The 16,417-nt window shown below is 36.1% G+C and overlaps 1 protein-coding gene across 1 annotated transcript; it reads right to left on the bottom strand.

Annotated features, from left to right (window-relative positions):
* Positions 1-1,137: 1,137 nt before the first annotated feature.
* LOC119067450 (sodium-coupled monocarboxylate transporter 2-like) lies at positions 1,138-4,044 on the bottom strand. The gene is made up of 8 exons (XM_037170434.1): positions 3,678-4,044; positions 3,320-3,597; positions 2,840-2,918; positions 2,632-2,775; positions 2,422-2,562; positions 2,085-2,366; positions 1,590-1,925; positions 1,138-1,526 (listed from the first exon to the last, which is right to left on the bottom strand). Exons 1-8 carry the CDS (start codon positions 3,875-3,877, stop codon positions 1,298-1,300), a joined length of 1,689 nt encoding a protein of 562 aa, XP_037026329.1. The 5' UTR covers positions 3,878-4,044; the 3' UTR covers positions 1,138-1,297.
* Between the last annotated feature and the right edge of the window lie 12,373 nt (positions 4,045-16,417).

Here is a 16,417-nt window from a genome sequence, read left to right as displayed (position 1 = left end):
TGTTTTCGTTTTTTATTTAAAAAATTAAAAAATAACTCATCATTCACTGCATCATCTCACATATCATGTTTCAGCTGGTCCACCTAAAACTGGAATTGGGCACTTAAACCGAATGGATTGCTCGACTGTAACGGCTTGCCGTGCATAAGTTCGTAATGTGTATGCTTCCAGTTTCTTTCTTTTTCTTTTTTCTCAATTAACTCAATGCATTTATCTAGTCTTTTTTATCCGCAATTATGTTGTAAACGCGTTTGTTTGCTCGCGACTATATGTACCTTAAAAGGTCAAGTACCTTATTCATATAAAATGACAATAAAACTACTACTACTACTAAAGCTCAAAAAAGCTCTAAAATCTGCAATGGTTTCTCCAAGTGGGATAAGTTATCACCCACAAAGAAATTTTTCCTTTAAGATGGATTAAGAGTGATTCTTTTGAAATACAGAGTCTTGAAATCGGACGCATTGTCCATTGGAATTTTGTATATGTGCCCAGCCAAAACCACTTTCAAAAAAATTCTTCGAAGCTTGTGTGGCTAGTGTGAGGTGATCAAAAACCGAAAACATGCACTTTTCTTACAAAAATATCTCCAGTTACACGAGCCGTACAGGGTCGTGTGGGGTGTCATTTGAAACGTAATTGCATGTACTTTCGGGGCAAATAGGGTCTTGTTGGGTTTAAAATTCATCCACATTGAGATATGTGCAGTTGACGTTTTCAACCCAAAAATGACTGAAACTTACACTTTTCTTACAGATATTTCTCGAGTTAAACGAAACGTTCATGGTCGTGTGGGGTGTCATATGAAAGGTAATTGCATGTACTTTCAGGAGAAGTAGAGCTTTCGGAAGTTTGGTAGCAACTACGATGAATTATGTGAGTTGAAATGTATAAGTGCATATATTGCATCGAAGATGCTGCCAAACTTCCGTAAGCTCTTCATCTCCTGAAATCACCTCCCACCAGCCACACAAGCTTCGAAGAATTTTTTTGAAAGTTGTTTTAGGCACAATCACTCTAAACGTGATTGATTGATTTTTCTCTTTCAAAAAAATAAAGAATTTAGTTCAGAGCAATCATCAAAAAACGAATATTTTTCCGCCTAAATGTAGGCTAAAAGTTTGTAAAGTGTCAATTGATCTGAACTGTAACTCCTCACGAGTTGCAATCCATCGAAAAATACAATTCATCAGTAAATCAAAATGTCCGGAATAGACGTGTGATGTGTTACCGTTGGTCTTAATTTTCTTATTTTATTGATATAAAATCGTCTGAGTCTCTATTTCATAATTTCCACTTACAAACGATGGTATTCAGTTCCAATACGCTTGTATGGAAGAAGTAAAATTTCGTCGAAGCGTTTAGCCTTACCGGTCATCAGACTTATCGGATATCCTACAATAAACACTAAAACAAAGCCAATGAAAGCGTAGTACATAAAGCTTATTTCAAACAACCAGAATGGTTCCTCAGAGTCGTTTGTGCCCGGAATGGTAGAAGTTGTGTGGGTATTTCGAGTCGAATTTCTAGAATTTTAACATATTCTAGAATGAAATTTAACAAATTAAATATAGCAGCACGTAACTCACAACACATCACTGTCGGTCCAATTACATCCATCAACTCGCATCGGCAACATTGCATCTAATTTCGAACTTTGAGCACCGATAATTGCTACTCCAACAACAGAAACTGACACCATTGCTCCAGCTATGACCCCTTTAGTGTTGGCGGATCGACAGACCATACCCATTGTAAATATGCCTAACATTGCACCATTTGTCACCGACGATAAAGTCAATGACAATTCGTAAATCGGACCCAACTTATCCACCACAACCACCAGGGCAATTAGAATCAATCCCAATATGACGACAATCAATTTCATTATGTTGCTGGTCTTTTCGTCGGAAGCACCCACAAAACTGAAACATTATTAATAAAAAAATAAAAAAATCGTTGAATAAAAGAAATTTTTTCAACAATTTTGGTCAAGTCAAAGCAATACAACACTTTGTCAAAACTGAAACATTACTTTGATCAGAGTTCAGATCTTTGATCTTTTTGACGATGTGTGCACTTACTGGCTTTTTAGAAAGTCCTCGTATATCGTGCCGGAAAGAGTATTCAAACTTGATGACATTGTTGACATTGCGGCCGCAAATATGCCGGATATGAAAAGTCCTGCTAGGCCAGGAACTGAACCACCAACATCCATAACAAAATACGGCAGGACTTGATCGATTTTCTTCGTATATCCAGCCGAAAATGGATCGCACGTTTCATATCTCGCATACATTTGCAAACCGGTGATGTGAGCGCAAATGTTAAAGAATGTGATTCCGATCAGGAATATGACAAGTGACCTTCAAAGGAAGATAATCTAACAATGCATTTGCGGGCTGACTGATAAACTTATACTTCATCACTTTGCCATAATCCGGAAGCGAAACACAACGCTGAACTACCGTCGGTGAAATGCAAATGCTGGCTATCATTTGAAAAGTCAGTCCGATAGTTACGCTCCAGAAGGATAGGCGTTGAAAGGGGCTTGGATTTATACTAGAAAAGGAGATTTTGATTGAAGTTACTGGGTCGTGTCTACGGAGTCGGATACTGCGGCAAACCTACTCGAAAAAGATAACTCGTTTACCACGATCCGCCGCACGCCACACATCTGCGAATCCCTCCATGTAACTGCCCGCGACGAATATGATGGATAGTACGGCTGCTAGCATCATGAAAAACTGTATGGCGTCCGTCCAGACAACAGCTCTGAAAAGGAATTTCGAGTAGAGGTTTGAAGGTTGAGCATTTCTTTTGATAATTTTCGAAATACTTTAATCCACCGACCGTCGTGTAAAAGATGCAAACGAGACATGTAACCACTAATATTACATAGAGATTGATGCCGGATACTGAAAACGAGAATTACTTAGTTTTCGATAAAATTTGGGGCGTCGCGCAACGTCTTAATCGATAGAGCCCACAAATGCCGGCCTCTTCGAAAGGGGTAGTGAGGAGATTGACAAAAGTAAAACATGCGTGTTATGAGGTATAGGCGAGAGTATAGGAAAAGTGAGGACAAATAGGGAAGGAGTCTAAAAATCTGCAGAAAGGTGAGACGGGATTTATAACAAAATATTAATGAGCAGACCACGACAGTTACATTGGATATTTATTGGGGCTTCAAGCTTAGCAACAACGCCATCTCTCCGCAATCGAAGCCTTTTGCACGCAGAGCGTGCCTGCTGTGACAACCAGTTATACTATCATCCTATTGTCTTCATCTATGCGTTTGATAAGCTTAAGAACGTACCTTGATTGAACGCGATAGCTGGAATATAGATGACCGTTGGAATGAACAATAGCATCGAAATGGTATACAAAAGGCTGACGAAATTTTTCACCTGCTTATCGAATCTCAATTCCAGATACGTGAAGCATGTGGCGCATTGAAGATCATAGAAAACCGGTAAATAAACATATTTCAATGCTAAGCCAACCCCAATCACGGATATAATCGATGCCCACTGTTGTGTGCCATTCGTATAGACCTCAACCGGTAAGCCCAAAAGTGTCATTCCCGAAATTTGCCTGAACAGAACAAGTTTCAAAAATTCAATGTTATCATAAAACTGAACAGCCGCCCGATCAACGCATCGTTTTTAACTCACCACACAATTAACGATATCGATATTGGAAATAGACCGATAGATTTGCCGCCGAGTAGGTACTCGTTTGGATTATTCTGCTTTTGTTTGGCGATGAATCCATAATAAACTCCGATTAGAGCGGAAAATGTTAGTAGAGCAATAGATGTTCCATAGTCGTAGCCGGTGAACTGTAGAATTCCGGCAACACCAGAAGAATTCATTTTCGGATCAGCAGTTTAGCATCTTTTCCGAAAGTGACTGCTCTCTTGCCAACTATCGAACTGAATGTTTTCATTTTTCAAATAAATATCTCAGAGAAATGTGTTCGCCACGCGTCAGCAGTAGCAACCGACATTTACTGGGTCTAGCTTGATTCAACTGAAAAGTTTGTTTTTCTTATTAAAAGATCATGGATGACTTAATGCATCGTCGTGTATACATTATGAGCATTTGTAAGTAGATTGCATTTAAAAACGTATTCTGTGTCATCGTATCTCGCAGCTTATCAACGAACGATAAGTAAGTAATATAATTGTTCCTCACTCGGCAACAGAGTCGGAAGAAGTTACGAGTGATTTCGTATTGTAATTGAGATAACAAGAAACGATTTTGATGAATTTATAAATTCACTTTGCAAATGAAGGTCCTGAAACATCTGCTCAAAAGCTCACTTGTATTCCGTGCAACAAAACTCCGACTCTACAAAACTGTAGTTCGTCATGTATGGTTGCGAGACGTGGTCCATGACTGAACTGCTTCGAAAGGAGAATCTTAAGATCGATATGTGGACCAGTACACGAAGCAGATGGTCGGAGAAGACGAACGAATATCTAATTGTCCGAAATTTTTGGGAAGAATTTCATCACAGTTGCAGTAAAATCAGCGAGGCTCTGATGGGCGAGACTTGTGGCTAGGATGAATGATGACCGAACTGCCAAGAAAGAGATCGACAGGAAATTTGAAGGACGTAAACCGAGAGGGCAACCAAGGAAGAAATGGAGTCGAAGATACTAGATCATTGATGGGGGTTGCAGATTGGAGAAGTCTGGCCGAGGACAGGAACGAGTGGAGGAAGTCAGAAGAGTCACACAAAACCTGATTGAGTTGACAAAGGCTGTTAAGTAAGTAAGTAAGGGCGAGTTTGCATTATTATATCGCTAAATGATTTCACTGGCATGTATGGTGCAACTATTAAAATTGACCGTATTTAATAAATGAATACTGCAGCTTTAAATTTCCACTAGCGTGTTGGATATCGATGTCTCCATTCGAACAGTTTGTGGCAAAAAAATTCGACTTTATTGCGGATAATTTCGGAATTCTTTGTTTGAAACCTACTGTGAAGTTACGCATAGTGTGCCTATAAAAGCATTTGTTTCACTTTTCGTCACTGAGTTGAAAAAATAAAAATTTCAACAACGGCGCTGCGAAAAGTGAACTTTCTCGCCTCATTTGGGTGACGCATGATGGGTCTTTTTTTACTGGTTCAGTGGTGGCTTTACTTTTCGCCACCAGTTACGAAAAGTAAACTATTTTTCACCAATAATGACGAAAAGTATAATATTTTACATGAAAAGAAGTTTTCGTGTGAATTTTGTTGATCCGAGGCGAAGAAGAGGTCAACAATAACACGAAAGCGATACTTTTCATTTTTATCTCGAGTAATGTAATGGATCTTACATGCTGCGGTGGTCGAAAGTTCATGAAACTCGATGAAAAGACCGATTTTCGACCTGCAAGCATGTAAAACTTCTTTTTGTCACTAGTAACGAAAAGTGACGAGATGGATTAATATATTGATAAAATTCGGAATGAATGAGTCAAATTTATTGAAGTTGTCAGATAACTGATGAAATGAATGGAAAAATCACAACACGAAAATATACAGTCATGCAGAATATTTGCTGGAAAATTGAAACAGTTTTGACAATTTAGACACAACCGAATCGAAACTTGAAATTGCATAGGCTCGTTTATTACCACTAGTACCACTTGATTATTTAGACATTCAAAACATGAAAATTAAACGATTTTTAATTGTTTAGCAACGAGATGTATTTATGATACGTATACACGGCCATGTATTTAATTTTTTTTTTAATTTAGTGAAGTTTGCCATTCTAAAGTCCACTTTTCACAGCTGGCTGCAAAAACGTTGTATGCTACATTGCTGCACGTTGCGAAACGAAGTAGTTTTCGTCACAAGATGTGGTTATCAAACTCGCTTCGCTCGTCATATCTAGTGACCTGAACTTGTTGCACAATGGTTATGTTCCAAACGCATGCTAAAATGCCTTTTACACACTACATGCGTCGAAAACCGTACCTTTCATGTTTGAAGCACTAGTCATGTAATAATTTTGACATCCGAACATCGCGCGTATGTGATAAAATACTATTTAGCGAATGAGAGGTTTGATAGGAATCGAATTCGTTAAAAATGCCGTTTAGCATAAGTTAGGAACAACGACGTATGAAATAAGGGAAGAAGTCGCGATATCTTAACAATAGTTAGGAAAAATGTATTTTCGCACCCGAGGCATGACAAAATGGCTTTCACTTGTTTTCCTTGATTATGCTACAATTTCGAAAAAATAATTTTGTGATTTAAAGGCAAGTAAAGGTAATACGGCACTCATCATAGTTTAGCTTTGATGAACGAAGCGAAAACATTGTCTGTCCTCTGACCGATTCCCTCAGCTCCCTGGAATAATACAAAATTGAATCCCAAAACTAAGGTCGTTAAGGTATGCTATCCACGAAACGTATTTACTTCCAGTTGTAACTTTGTTGCATTTCCATTATTTATGTTTGACCTTCTATTTGTTCCTTATAGTATATGCCATCAGCGTAACGAATGGTCGAATGGTTCAGGTCTCATATTACTTAATTTCTGACATTATGACGAATAATTGATAAATTATTTACGAACTAAAAACCCTACGACTAATACCCTATCAAAGAGTATGGAGACACAAGCAATGGCTGGCAAAGTACACACAATATAAACCCTTTTGTCGTTTAATTATGTCAGAGGTTTTGTATTTTGTGTCGCCTAAATAAACACGCTGTAAAATGTTGAGGGAATGGAAAAGGTATGAAATTGGTGGACAAATTCACACATACAAATTCACCACATACACGGTATGTACCACTTTTCCATAGCGTACATTTTGGTTGAGGAAAAGGTTTGCTCGGTCCATGAAATTGGGATTTGCATCATTGTGAACAAAATAACGTTTATGTTCGTTAGCAAAATCTCGATTTTTGTGGCACAAATATTCAGGCATGTGATCGAACATATAAACCGAAATATAAAACGCCATCGATACATATCTACAGTTCGAGTTACTGACAACTTTTTGAACGAAATTCCTTGTAAAGATGTTAGATGTAGGTTCGGTGCAGACCAAAATTATTAACTGCCTTTGTTCAGAATTGTTATATTTAAACGATCTAAACACTCTACGACGTGATTCACTCTAAAAAGTATTGGAGTAGAAATAAGGCAAGAAGGCCAATTGAATAAAATATGATCTTAGACACCAGGACAAGGCTCCTTAAATTGCGAAGAAATGTATGAAATGGTATGGGACACAAGTTTCAAATTAAGCCAGGAATTAAGCTTATTTATGCAAGTCGTATTTGCAAGTAGTAAATATTTGATTTTATCAGGTCAGCGACGTTATGTGAGCGACAAAAGAATTTCAGTTGACTAGAAGGGGTTTGACTAGCACTGCGTTTGAAACTCTCCAGTCTGGCATTTATAATTTACTTTCATTTGAGCGTCGCAACCACTGCAATCATATGCGATTGATTCATCTGATTCATTTCAGCAGTCCAATCGGTAGAGGGATTACGGCACGGCATCAGTTCTATTCTATGTCAACTCGACTGATAGAGTACGATTCACTATTTCACTGAAAGATGTCGCTGTAAGCGGACGAAGAGTGTGATTCAGGAATACCGAGATATATGGAACGATTTAAAGCCATCAAACACTCCAACGATGTTACACGAATAAGACGACAGTTGATCATCCACCTCAATCGTGAATCGTTATTTTTACTAATTTCGCTAATTTTTCGAGATCATATCTAATCGTTTCTACAGCAAGGCCTACAGTCAAAGGCAGTCAATTTTCAGCATAAATTTGCTTCAGCTGTTTTTCAGCTGATCCACACATACAATCGAAACGGTTTATACTTGCTTATAGGGTTGAAGCTGCTACACGCACGCGCATGATAGTGGTAAAACCATATAAAGACGTATAAACGGTGCTGATTGTTTGTATGGATCAGCTGAAAAACAGCTGAAGCTGCTGAAAATTGACTGCCTTCGACTGTATTTTAAGGAAATTAAATTTCCAAAAATTCTTACATTTTCCCATCACTTTTCTTCATTTTATCTAAAAACACAACAGATTGCATCGTAAACGTTGTTTTTACTGCCTTTTTAGCTTTTTAGTTGTTTTTCATATCTTTGAGCTTAACTGATTGCTTTGGAATGAGATCTAACAGAAAACAAAATTTTAAGAATTTTTGTGAAATTTTGGAAATTTAATTCCCTAAAATAGGCCCCGTTCTACAGTGCTCTGTGGAAAACTGTGCGGCTAACCTAGTGACACATAGTGTACTAGGAACGAAATTAGTAGCAATAAGCCGAGTGACAGCTATAACACAACTACAACAAATTTTTGAACCAGCTGTTTCGAAACGTCTGATATTCGGTTTTTTTTCTGTTGCGGTTGAGTGTGTATGGTTTTGTAAGTATGTGTTGTACACTACTTCGGTGTGCTGCTTTCATCTAACTTCTGAAATTTATGCAATGAACAAAGATGGACAAAAAAAATCGTCGTTGGCATCACTTTATGAACAGTTAGAGACGCAGCTACGAGTCCTCGAGAATGGGCTATATCGGAAGAAGTAGTGGCTACTTAGAAGAGGATCAGAAATCAATGAGAACTAAACATCTTAGTTAAAAGAATAAATGAATTTTCTTCGATTTTGAAAGCAATATTCGCATAACAGTAGAAAAGGATGGAGTCTTATGAACCACCAAAGAAACAGAGGAAACTGATCTTCGACGTAGTTTTTATTAGTAGTGGTGTATGACTCCAAATGATATCTTCTTGGGGAGCGATACTAAGTTCTACTGACTTAAACACGTTCACACAATACACTCGCCTACATGACTAAATCTAAATTAAATGGAATTCAATGTATCATTGACTCTAACATTTTTCTTATAATTCGCTAGTGTATCATGTCCCACTACTGCATATAATCATTCAATGTTACCACTTACATCAAATATGAAAAAAAGGAACCGGCCATACGCGCATTATATACTTCTCTTGAAAGATTTTTTTTTTTAAACTTTTTTTTTGGCATGTAACTTAAATGCAACGAACTCTTTTATAAAATTCTGCCAAACGACATTTTTTATGTTTTGACACACAAAAAAAAGAGGAGAAAATATTCACATCTTGTAACATTTTCCGTGAAATAAACTAATTAAGTTACGAAAAGAGTACAAAAAGATTTAATTAACAACACCTGGCGGAGTGTTTTTCTGGCGAATACAAAGTAAAATAAAAATTATCTCTGTTGCTTTAAAACATCGTTGTATTATACACAATACACACTGTGTAGATTATACACCTAATACGTCCTACTTGTTCACCAAAAATTTATATTTTATTCAAATTGTTTTTCTTAGAATGTATACGCGCAAATGTAATAAAACAACAGATCCCATTTTCGGTATTACTAATTGAGTTTGCGTAAAATCTAATTAGATTTTGCTTACAAGCGAAAATATTAAAAATTTAATTGAGTCAGACGGTTTGAATCCGTGTAAAGTGGATAATACGAATGCCGCATTTTAACTGTGAGTATTTTTGTGTCATGCCAATTTGAATGGTCCATTCACGAGATTTCACCATTTCATAGACGTTTACATTTCGATTATGAATATTTCGTAAAGTTGGTGGTCGAATTCATTGGAATCTTGAAATTCATTAAAAAAGGTTTTTCGTCGATTCGGTTGTACACCGCAACCATAGACTCTAGAGCCCAGGCACGAACACTCATATGTGACATGTCAAATATTCCAATGCATCCATATAAAATTGCATGTGTTGAGCGTTTTGTTTTAAAATTCATACAAAGAAAACATCGACCAGAAAGTACCGTGCACGCAGAAAGTCGTCGAACACGTGAATAATAGAGTCGCAAACAATAGAACAATAGAAGGTCTTGCATTCGACGAATCTGAGTGCACGGTATTGGTGTAAAACGCACTCATTTTTATGTTAGTATAACACAAATTGGGAGCGCGTCGGATTCATCTGCTTACATATGCTTTATACTTTCAATCTTGATTTTTTAAAAAATTTTGCGCCCTTTTTTAATTTTTAAAGAATTTTTATGAATTTACGATTATTACTTACACTTAAATTTTCATTAATTTTTCCAACTTTTACAATTTTCATGATTTTGCCTGCGGTGAATATCGGATTACAATGTAAAACGCAGGATAATTGCTAGTGTGTTTTGGGCCTTATGCCACTACACATCAATTCTATAGTTCGTTATGACAAGGAAACGTTTTGAAGGGGAAATAATGCCTTCAACAAAGAGCTTGCAGTAACCGACTAACGTCTAAACAACACGCAAAGAAAAGTTATAATGTTTGTTATTGTAATATATATTAGGTGCGATTATAATTGTCATAACTACTAATACAGTTCGGTGCTTTTGTATTTGCGTGGTGATATAAATTGGTAATGTAGCACAGTTACTACTAACATAATTTTCACTCCCTTCCGTTTAAGTACAATATTTCCTCTACTGTACTGAACTAAGGGAACACTTGAGTTTTTCCATTAACCTCGATTACAATTACATTCCCCTCAAGTACATAATTACATTCCTCTCAACCATAACCGAAAATAATATGATTTTTTGGGTGAAAAGAATTTAGCACTTCCCCCAGGTTGGAAACAACGATTTGTCATGACAGACTATTGAAGTCGTAGATGCGACACCATAGAAAGTATATTGCTGCAGTTGCACTCAAATTTCCCCGAAAGTACGATCGAGTAATTTAGCGTGAATCGTTGAAGTTTTACACTATCTTCAGTGTTTTTGTGGGTTGCATGTGAATGTTTAATTGCCTAATTGCATTGCTATTCGACGCATCACAATCGGATTTTTTTTGCGAAGGCTATCTTTAGATGTGAAAATTGCGACCGAATTGACCCGTGCTGGACCTCAGAGTAGTTATACCTATTATGTAAATTATGTAAAATATGTGGTCCCAACATGAAATACGAAGTGTTTGGTAGTTATTTGCCCTCTTAATTAAGTGGGCTAATCGAACTATCAAACGATTTAATAAGAACATGTATTGGTGTAAAATTGTAGGAAATGTGTATCTTATACAAAGTGATGTTGGCGACATATCACATATCGTACGAAATACCAGTCTAAGATATAATTTGTCTAAGTGCTGGACAGTTTCACCCAAATATAATTTGGCGAACTTTGTTCTAGGTTGTCATGTCAAACTAAGAACCCGATTTGCATTGCTTGTGTGTTTTGGAGAGCTTTCGAAAGCTAGGAGCTTCTTTTGAATTCCACTGGAAAACTGAAATACAGTGAACGACATCTCAAATGTCTCTCTGTCAAATTTTTCTGAGAATTTTATTGTGCCATTGCAAATTCACAATGACATTCTCTGAAAAAAATGACAGTGAGACATTTGAGATGTCGTTCACTGTACTTCAATGGAATACAAAAAAAGCCCTTAATAACAGCTCTCAAAACCGAAGACGCAAACCCGACACGGTGTTTTGGATTAACACGCCAGTAGAGAATTCACGCCGTATGTGCGTCTTACATTGCAAAACATAACGCATATTGGGATATTTTGACGCACAGTTTTTAAAATTTGTGACATGAAGTTCAGCGGTATTTTGTAACTGTCAATTGTTTTTGTTAAATTTTTTGGCGGTGAAATGGCCAATTTTGTACAGTTTTTCCAGTGGAAATTATATAATTGGAACGAATGAATAAATCGTGAATGCTTCCGGTAATTTTAACAAATACCTGAAGACTAGATGAACAAGCGAATGCCGTTTCAGTTCCAGGCGTAGGCGTCACTAAAATCTGCATAAATTGCAAATAACCGATGACACATCTCTCGTTTCATGTGACCACTTCTTTTTGTGGTGTTGTTGTGTTGTCAGTATACCAAAATGCATGAAGAGTAATTATTTCGTAATTTCAAACTCGACCACAAAATGCTTTGAAGATTATTGAATAAAAGAGAAAATGCTTTTTGCCGCAGATGGCACTTCTCGTACTGGGTTGTACAGACACATGTGTCTGGTATAACAATTTAAACGACTCTTCCCTTCTAAAACAATCTGTTCACCTCTTCTGCTTGTAACGAAATTTATTAAATGATGGAACACACTTGACTTTCTATTTTAACTTTTCGAAAACTTTATCGAATTTCACTACAAGTTTTCTCTGTACCCCTAACTCACTCTAATATACATACTTCGTAATGGATTTTATGCAATAAAATTAGTTTTATTACTATTAATACAGGAGTATCGGTTTAGTTTATGTGCAAAATCCTATTTTGAGGACATGAACAATTAAATTAGAACAATATGTGTATGTGTGTATGTGTGTGCAGATGAAAAGTTACTTTGACTACATTTATATATACATTATGCTCGAATGTTGCAGTCTGTCAAGTATATCTATAAGAAGTTATGCTCAATATTAATTAAATTTAACGGAACATTTTAACGTTAAGTTTTCGTAATTTAAATGATCAAATTTACCATAACAAAATTACAATAGTGAAGCACCACCAGCGGTGGTGTTCTTTCAAACAAATAAACGAAGAATCTAGATCAACGTACGGTACTGAAGAAGAAGTAGGATTTATCGCATACGGATTGTGTGTATTGCAAGCAAATTAAATCGCTAGACGGTAAGCTTTTTACTACGTGCCCGAGAGTTGACCATCACAAAGCAATTTGCCCCCTCCGAAAATGATCCATTACGTGTGGACTATTTTCGGTTTATTTTGGTCATTGCATGGGACATGGTAGGTAGTAAACCAGAACACATTGGATGCTGCTACGTACTCCATTACTTCGGAAACATTACTGTGATACAAACAACCTCCCAAGTATGTCGTTAAGCAACTCACTTCAGTGCATGTTTTTCGACAAGTAAAGTTGTATACCTCGACTTCGGCTCGGATACACTAAACTTGTCGAACAGACAGTTACCGACGCATATGTCAGTTTGCGTTTATCACAAAACTGTTACCTCATGTAATGCATTACTTTCGCAGCATCCAATTTAATCTGATAATCAGAGTACATGAAAAATCTTGTCCAGCTTTACGAACTCCTCTTCCCTAAACGTACCCCTACTGTCAGAGGCATTGAAATTTCACCATGAATTTGCTTCAGCTGTTTTTCAGATGATCCATAAACACAATTAAAAGCTGTTTATACTTGTATATACGGTTGAAGCAGCTATACGAGCGTGGTAGTATAAAGACGTAAAAACAGCCTTAATTGTTTGTGTTGACCAGCTGAAAAACAGCTGAAGCAAATTCATGCTGAAATTTCACTGACAGCTGTATTTGATGAAATAGCCATCTTTAAAATGTACATGAATCGAATAGTTTCATAACACCAAGGACCTAGTATCTATTTTCGAATAGGACAATGAACTTTAGACTGATAGCTCTTTGCATCGATTCAATTTAACGTTTTCAGCTATTATATCGATAAAGTTTTAACCTGTCACAGACGGCAAGCATTTTAACAGTTTTACTATCTGATCTATTACTTCATTTGATCGAAGATTTTCATAGATTGATTTAAAAAATCTTTTACTTCATTTGTTTTGAACTTGCTTTTTGCTATATAAGACCTCATTAGTCAGAGCTTGCCGTTTATTATTGCTGTTGTTGTCGATAACAGATGACAGCCGTCTGTAACAGGTTTACGATAATGATTAGTAGTACATTACTGCTCTAGTGAAGTATATAAGATACATTTGTTAATACTCGTTCAAGCACCACCGGCATACATACAATGTATGTCATACATGTCACTTGTCACTTTATCTTACCGAAGAAGGGCCTCTAACGTAAAACCGCAGTGATTTTTAACTCATATATTTATTAGGTTTTACGTCGATTTTCAAGCAAAAATCGTAATCTATCTATTTCTGTCTTTAATTTAAATATTTTCACACTGATGGTGGTACACCATGGTATAAATATTCACCCTCATTCGCCTCGAATCGAATTATAAAATAAGAAGGAAAAAATGAGATTTATAAGTGAAAATTGTTGGTTTTTATAGGCGATAATGAAAGAAATTGTTCGCAACATCTCAATGGACATTTTCGCTTTAATTTATGACAATATATAACCGAAAATAAAATTTGTCAGCTTCTGTCTGCGGTTCCATATTTTATATACCAAACAAGCTCTTAAACTATACAATAATTTACGTTTAATGCGACAATATATGGTGAAAATTGTTGGTGTTGCCTAAATATTAGGATCGTTTCGGTGACACATTACGTACGATAAAAGGGCTGTTTAATTCGATGTTATTTACTTTTTCGTACATATATAGATACGTTCGCACACATATTTCTCAGGCCTTTAAGGATATGCCATCATCATGCAATAATAATATGTTATAGGGTCATGACAAGTTGTTATTTATAATATTGCCAAGATCATTTTCACTTTATATTTTACGATGACTTTGTTTTTGCATTTCCCTCTGAATATAATTCACAACCGAGGAACGAATTAACAAGTTTTTTTTTCCCTAAACGTCCGCAAATGGGTTGCAATTTTTACTGAAATCAAATTTACTGGTGGGTTGGTTTCGCTGTTTCTAGTCACTTTAGCAACGCTTTACTCCTCGAAAATGTCAAAGACTTTTTATTCGCGTTACATTTATTGCTGTCGCAGACGGCAAGCATATTAACAGTTTTACTATTCAAACTACTACTACATTTGATGGAAGGTTTTCAGATATTGATTTCAACAATCTTTTACTTCATTTGTTTTCAACATGCTTTTTGCTATATAAGACCTCATTAGCCAGCCTTGTCGTTTATTATTGTTGTCGTTGTCGATAACTCTTTCTAATTTGATAATAGGTCGATTTACGGTTGTGCTACATTCCGCAATAGTTGTTAGTGCACCTTGCGGCGTGAATTAAGTTGGCGCACTGCGTTGGATGTAGAAATGATGTTTTATTGAAGATATTTATATTTTCGCGTTGACAGAGGTGCAATCGTTATTTGTTCACCGACGGAAACCAAGTTGGAAATGTCGATGTGTTGCCCGATGGCTTTCAAAGTTTTAGTGGAGGATAATACTTAGATAAAAGCTGCTACATCTATTTCATAGCGTCAAATAGAACATTCCAGAAAACACCGTATCGCATGGCATGTGTACTGTGGAGAGCTTTCGAAAGGTTTGAGCTGTTGTTTTTCAGGTATTCTTACTACAAGAATAATACAAAGAGAATTTATTGACAATGAAACCGAAATGATTGAGTAATTTAAACAGACTAAAGTATGGTTTCCACTCAACAAAAAGTACTCCTTGAGAGAGTAGAGTCGTGAGAAAGCAAACTGTCAAGTAAACAAAGCAATAATTGAAAAAAAATTAAATTTTGTCTCTTATGGTATTATGCCTGATTTCCACTTACCAAAAATAAAAAATACTCCGTGAGAGAGACAAAATTTAATTTTTTCAATTTTTTTCCTGGTTTACTTGACAGCTCGCTATCTCACGGCTCTCTCACAGAGTACTTTTTGTTGAGTAGAGACCATACTTAACGTTAGCGACTAGTGAACTAGATTTCACTGAAACCAACATGAGCTGAGCTTATTTTGTATTCCATTGGAAAAGCTTTTGAAAGATCTTTAATACAGATGCGATACGGTGTGTCGGTTTAACATGGGCCGACAATTTAAAAAAAAATGATTCGATAGATGCCCGAAAAATTTTCAGTAATGTGGATTCCAATCCAATGTGGTATTTCCTCACATTTCACATCAAAACCCTAAATAACACAAAAACTACGACCAAGATCAAATACTATATGAATCAGCCGTTTTGTTTGTTTGTTTGTTTTTTTAATTCATAACTGGTTCATAATAAACACTGTAAACGTGATAGCCTTCGAGAGTAAATATTACAATTTGTGTCTTTGCCAAACTCGTATAAATATCGTGTATGAGACGAGAGTAAATCGTGTTACCATATTCTATGCAATATTTCTAATTTTCGAAAAAGAAATGAAAGAAAAGACAAGAAAAAAAAACGAAAAGAATTATTTTTAATGGGAAACGAGGAAAAACAAATTTTCAGTTCATTCGTTCATTTTCACTCCGTTCGTCTTTCGTTCAATTTTTTTTCCTTCCTCCGCCGTTGTACTGTGTACATGTTTTTTAACTTATAAAAATGTACATAATAGGAATGTGCGAGTATATTGGTGTGTCGTGTTTTCCACATGATGAAACCCATAAATACATTTGTCACGTATTATCTATGACAAGACGTGCTCGTTTCGTATAACTGTTAAATGTCATCAGAGACGTGCTTAACAAGTTAACTTTTACTTCCCAACTATAAAAATGATATACAATACGAAATGAATGAAAATGGTTCGGGATGGTTAT

This window comes from Bradysia coprophila (assembly GCF_014529535.1).
Source record: "Bradysia coprophila strain Holo2 chromosome X unlocalized genomic scaffold, BU_Bcop_v1 contig_12, whole genome shotgun sequence".
Taxonomy (NCBI): domain Eukaryota; kingdom Metazoa; phylum Arthropoda; class Insecta; order Diptera; family Sciaridae; genus Bradysia; species Bradysia coprophila.
Note: the sequence above shows the minus strand (reverse complement) of the source record. Positions and strands in the feature narration are given on the sequence as shown.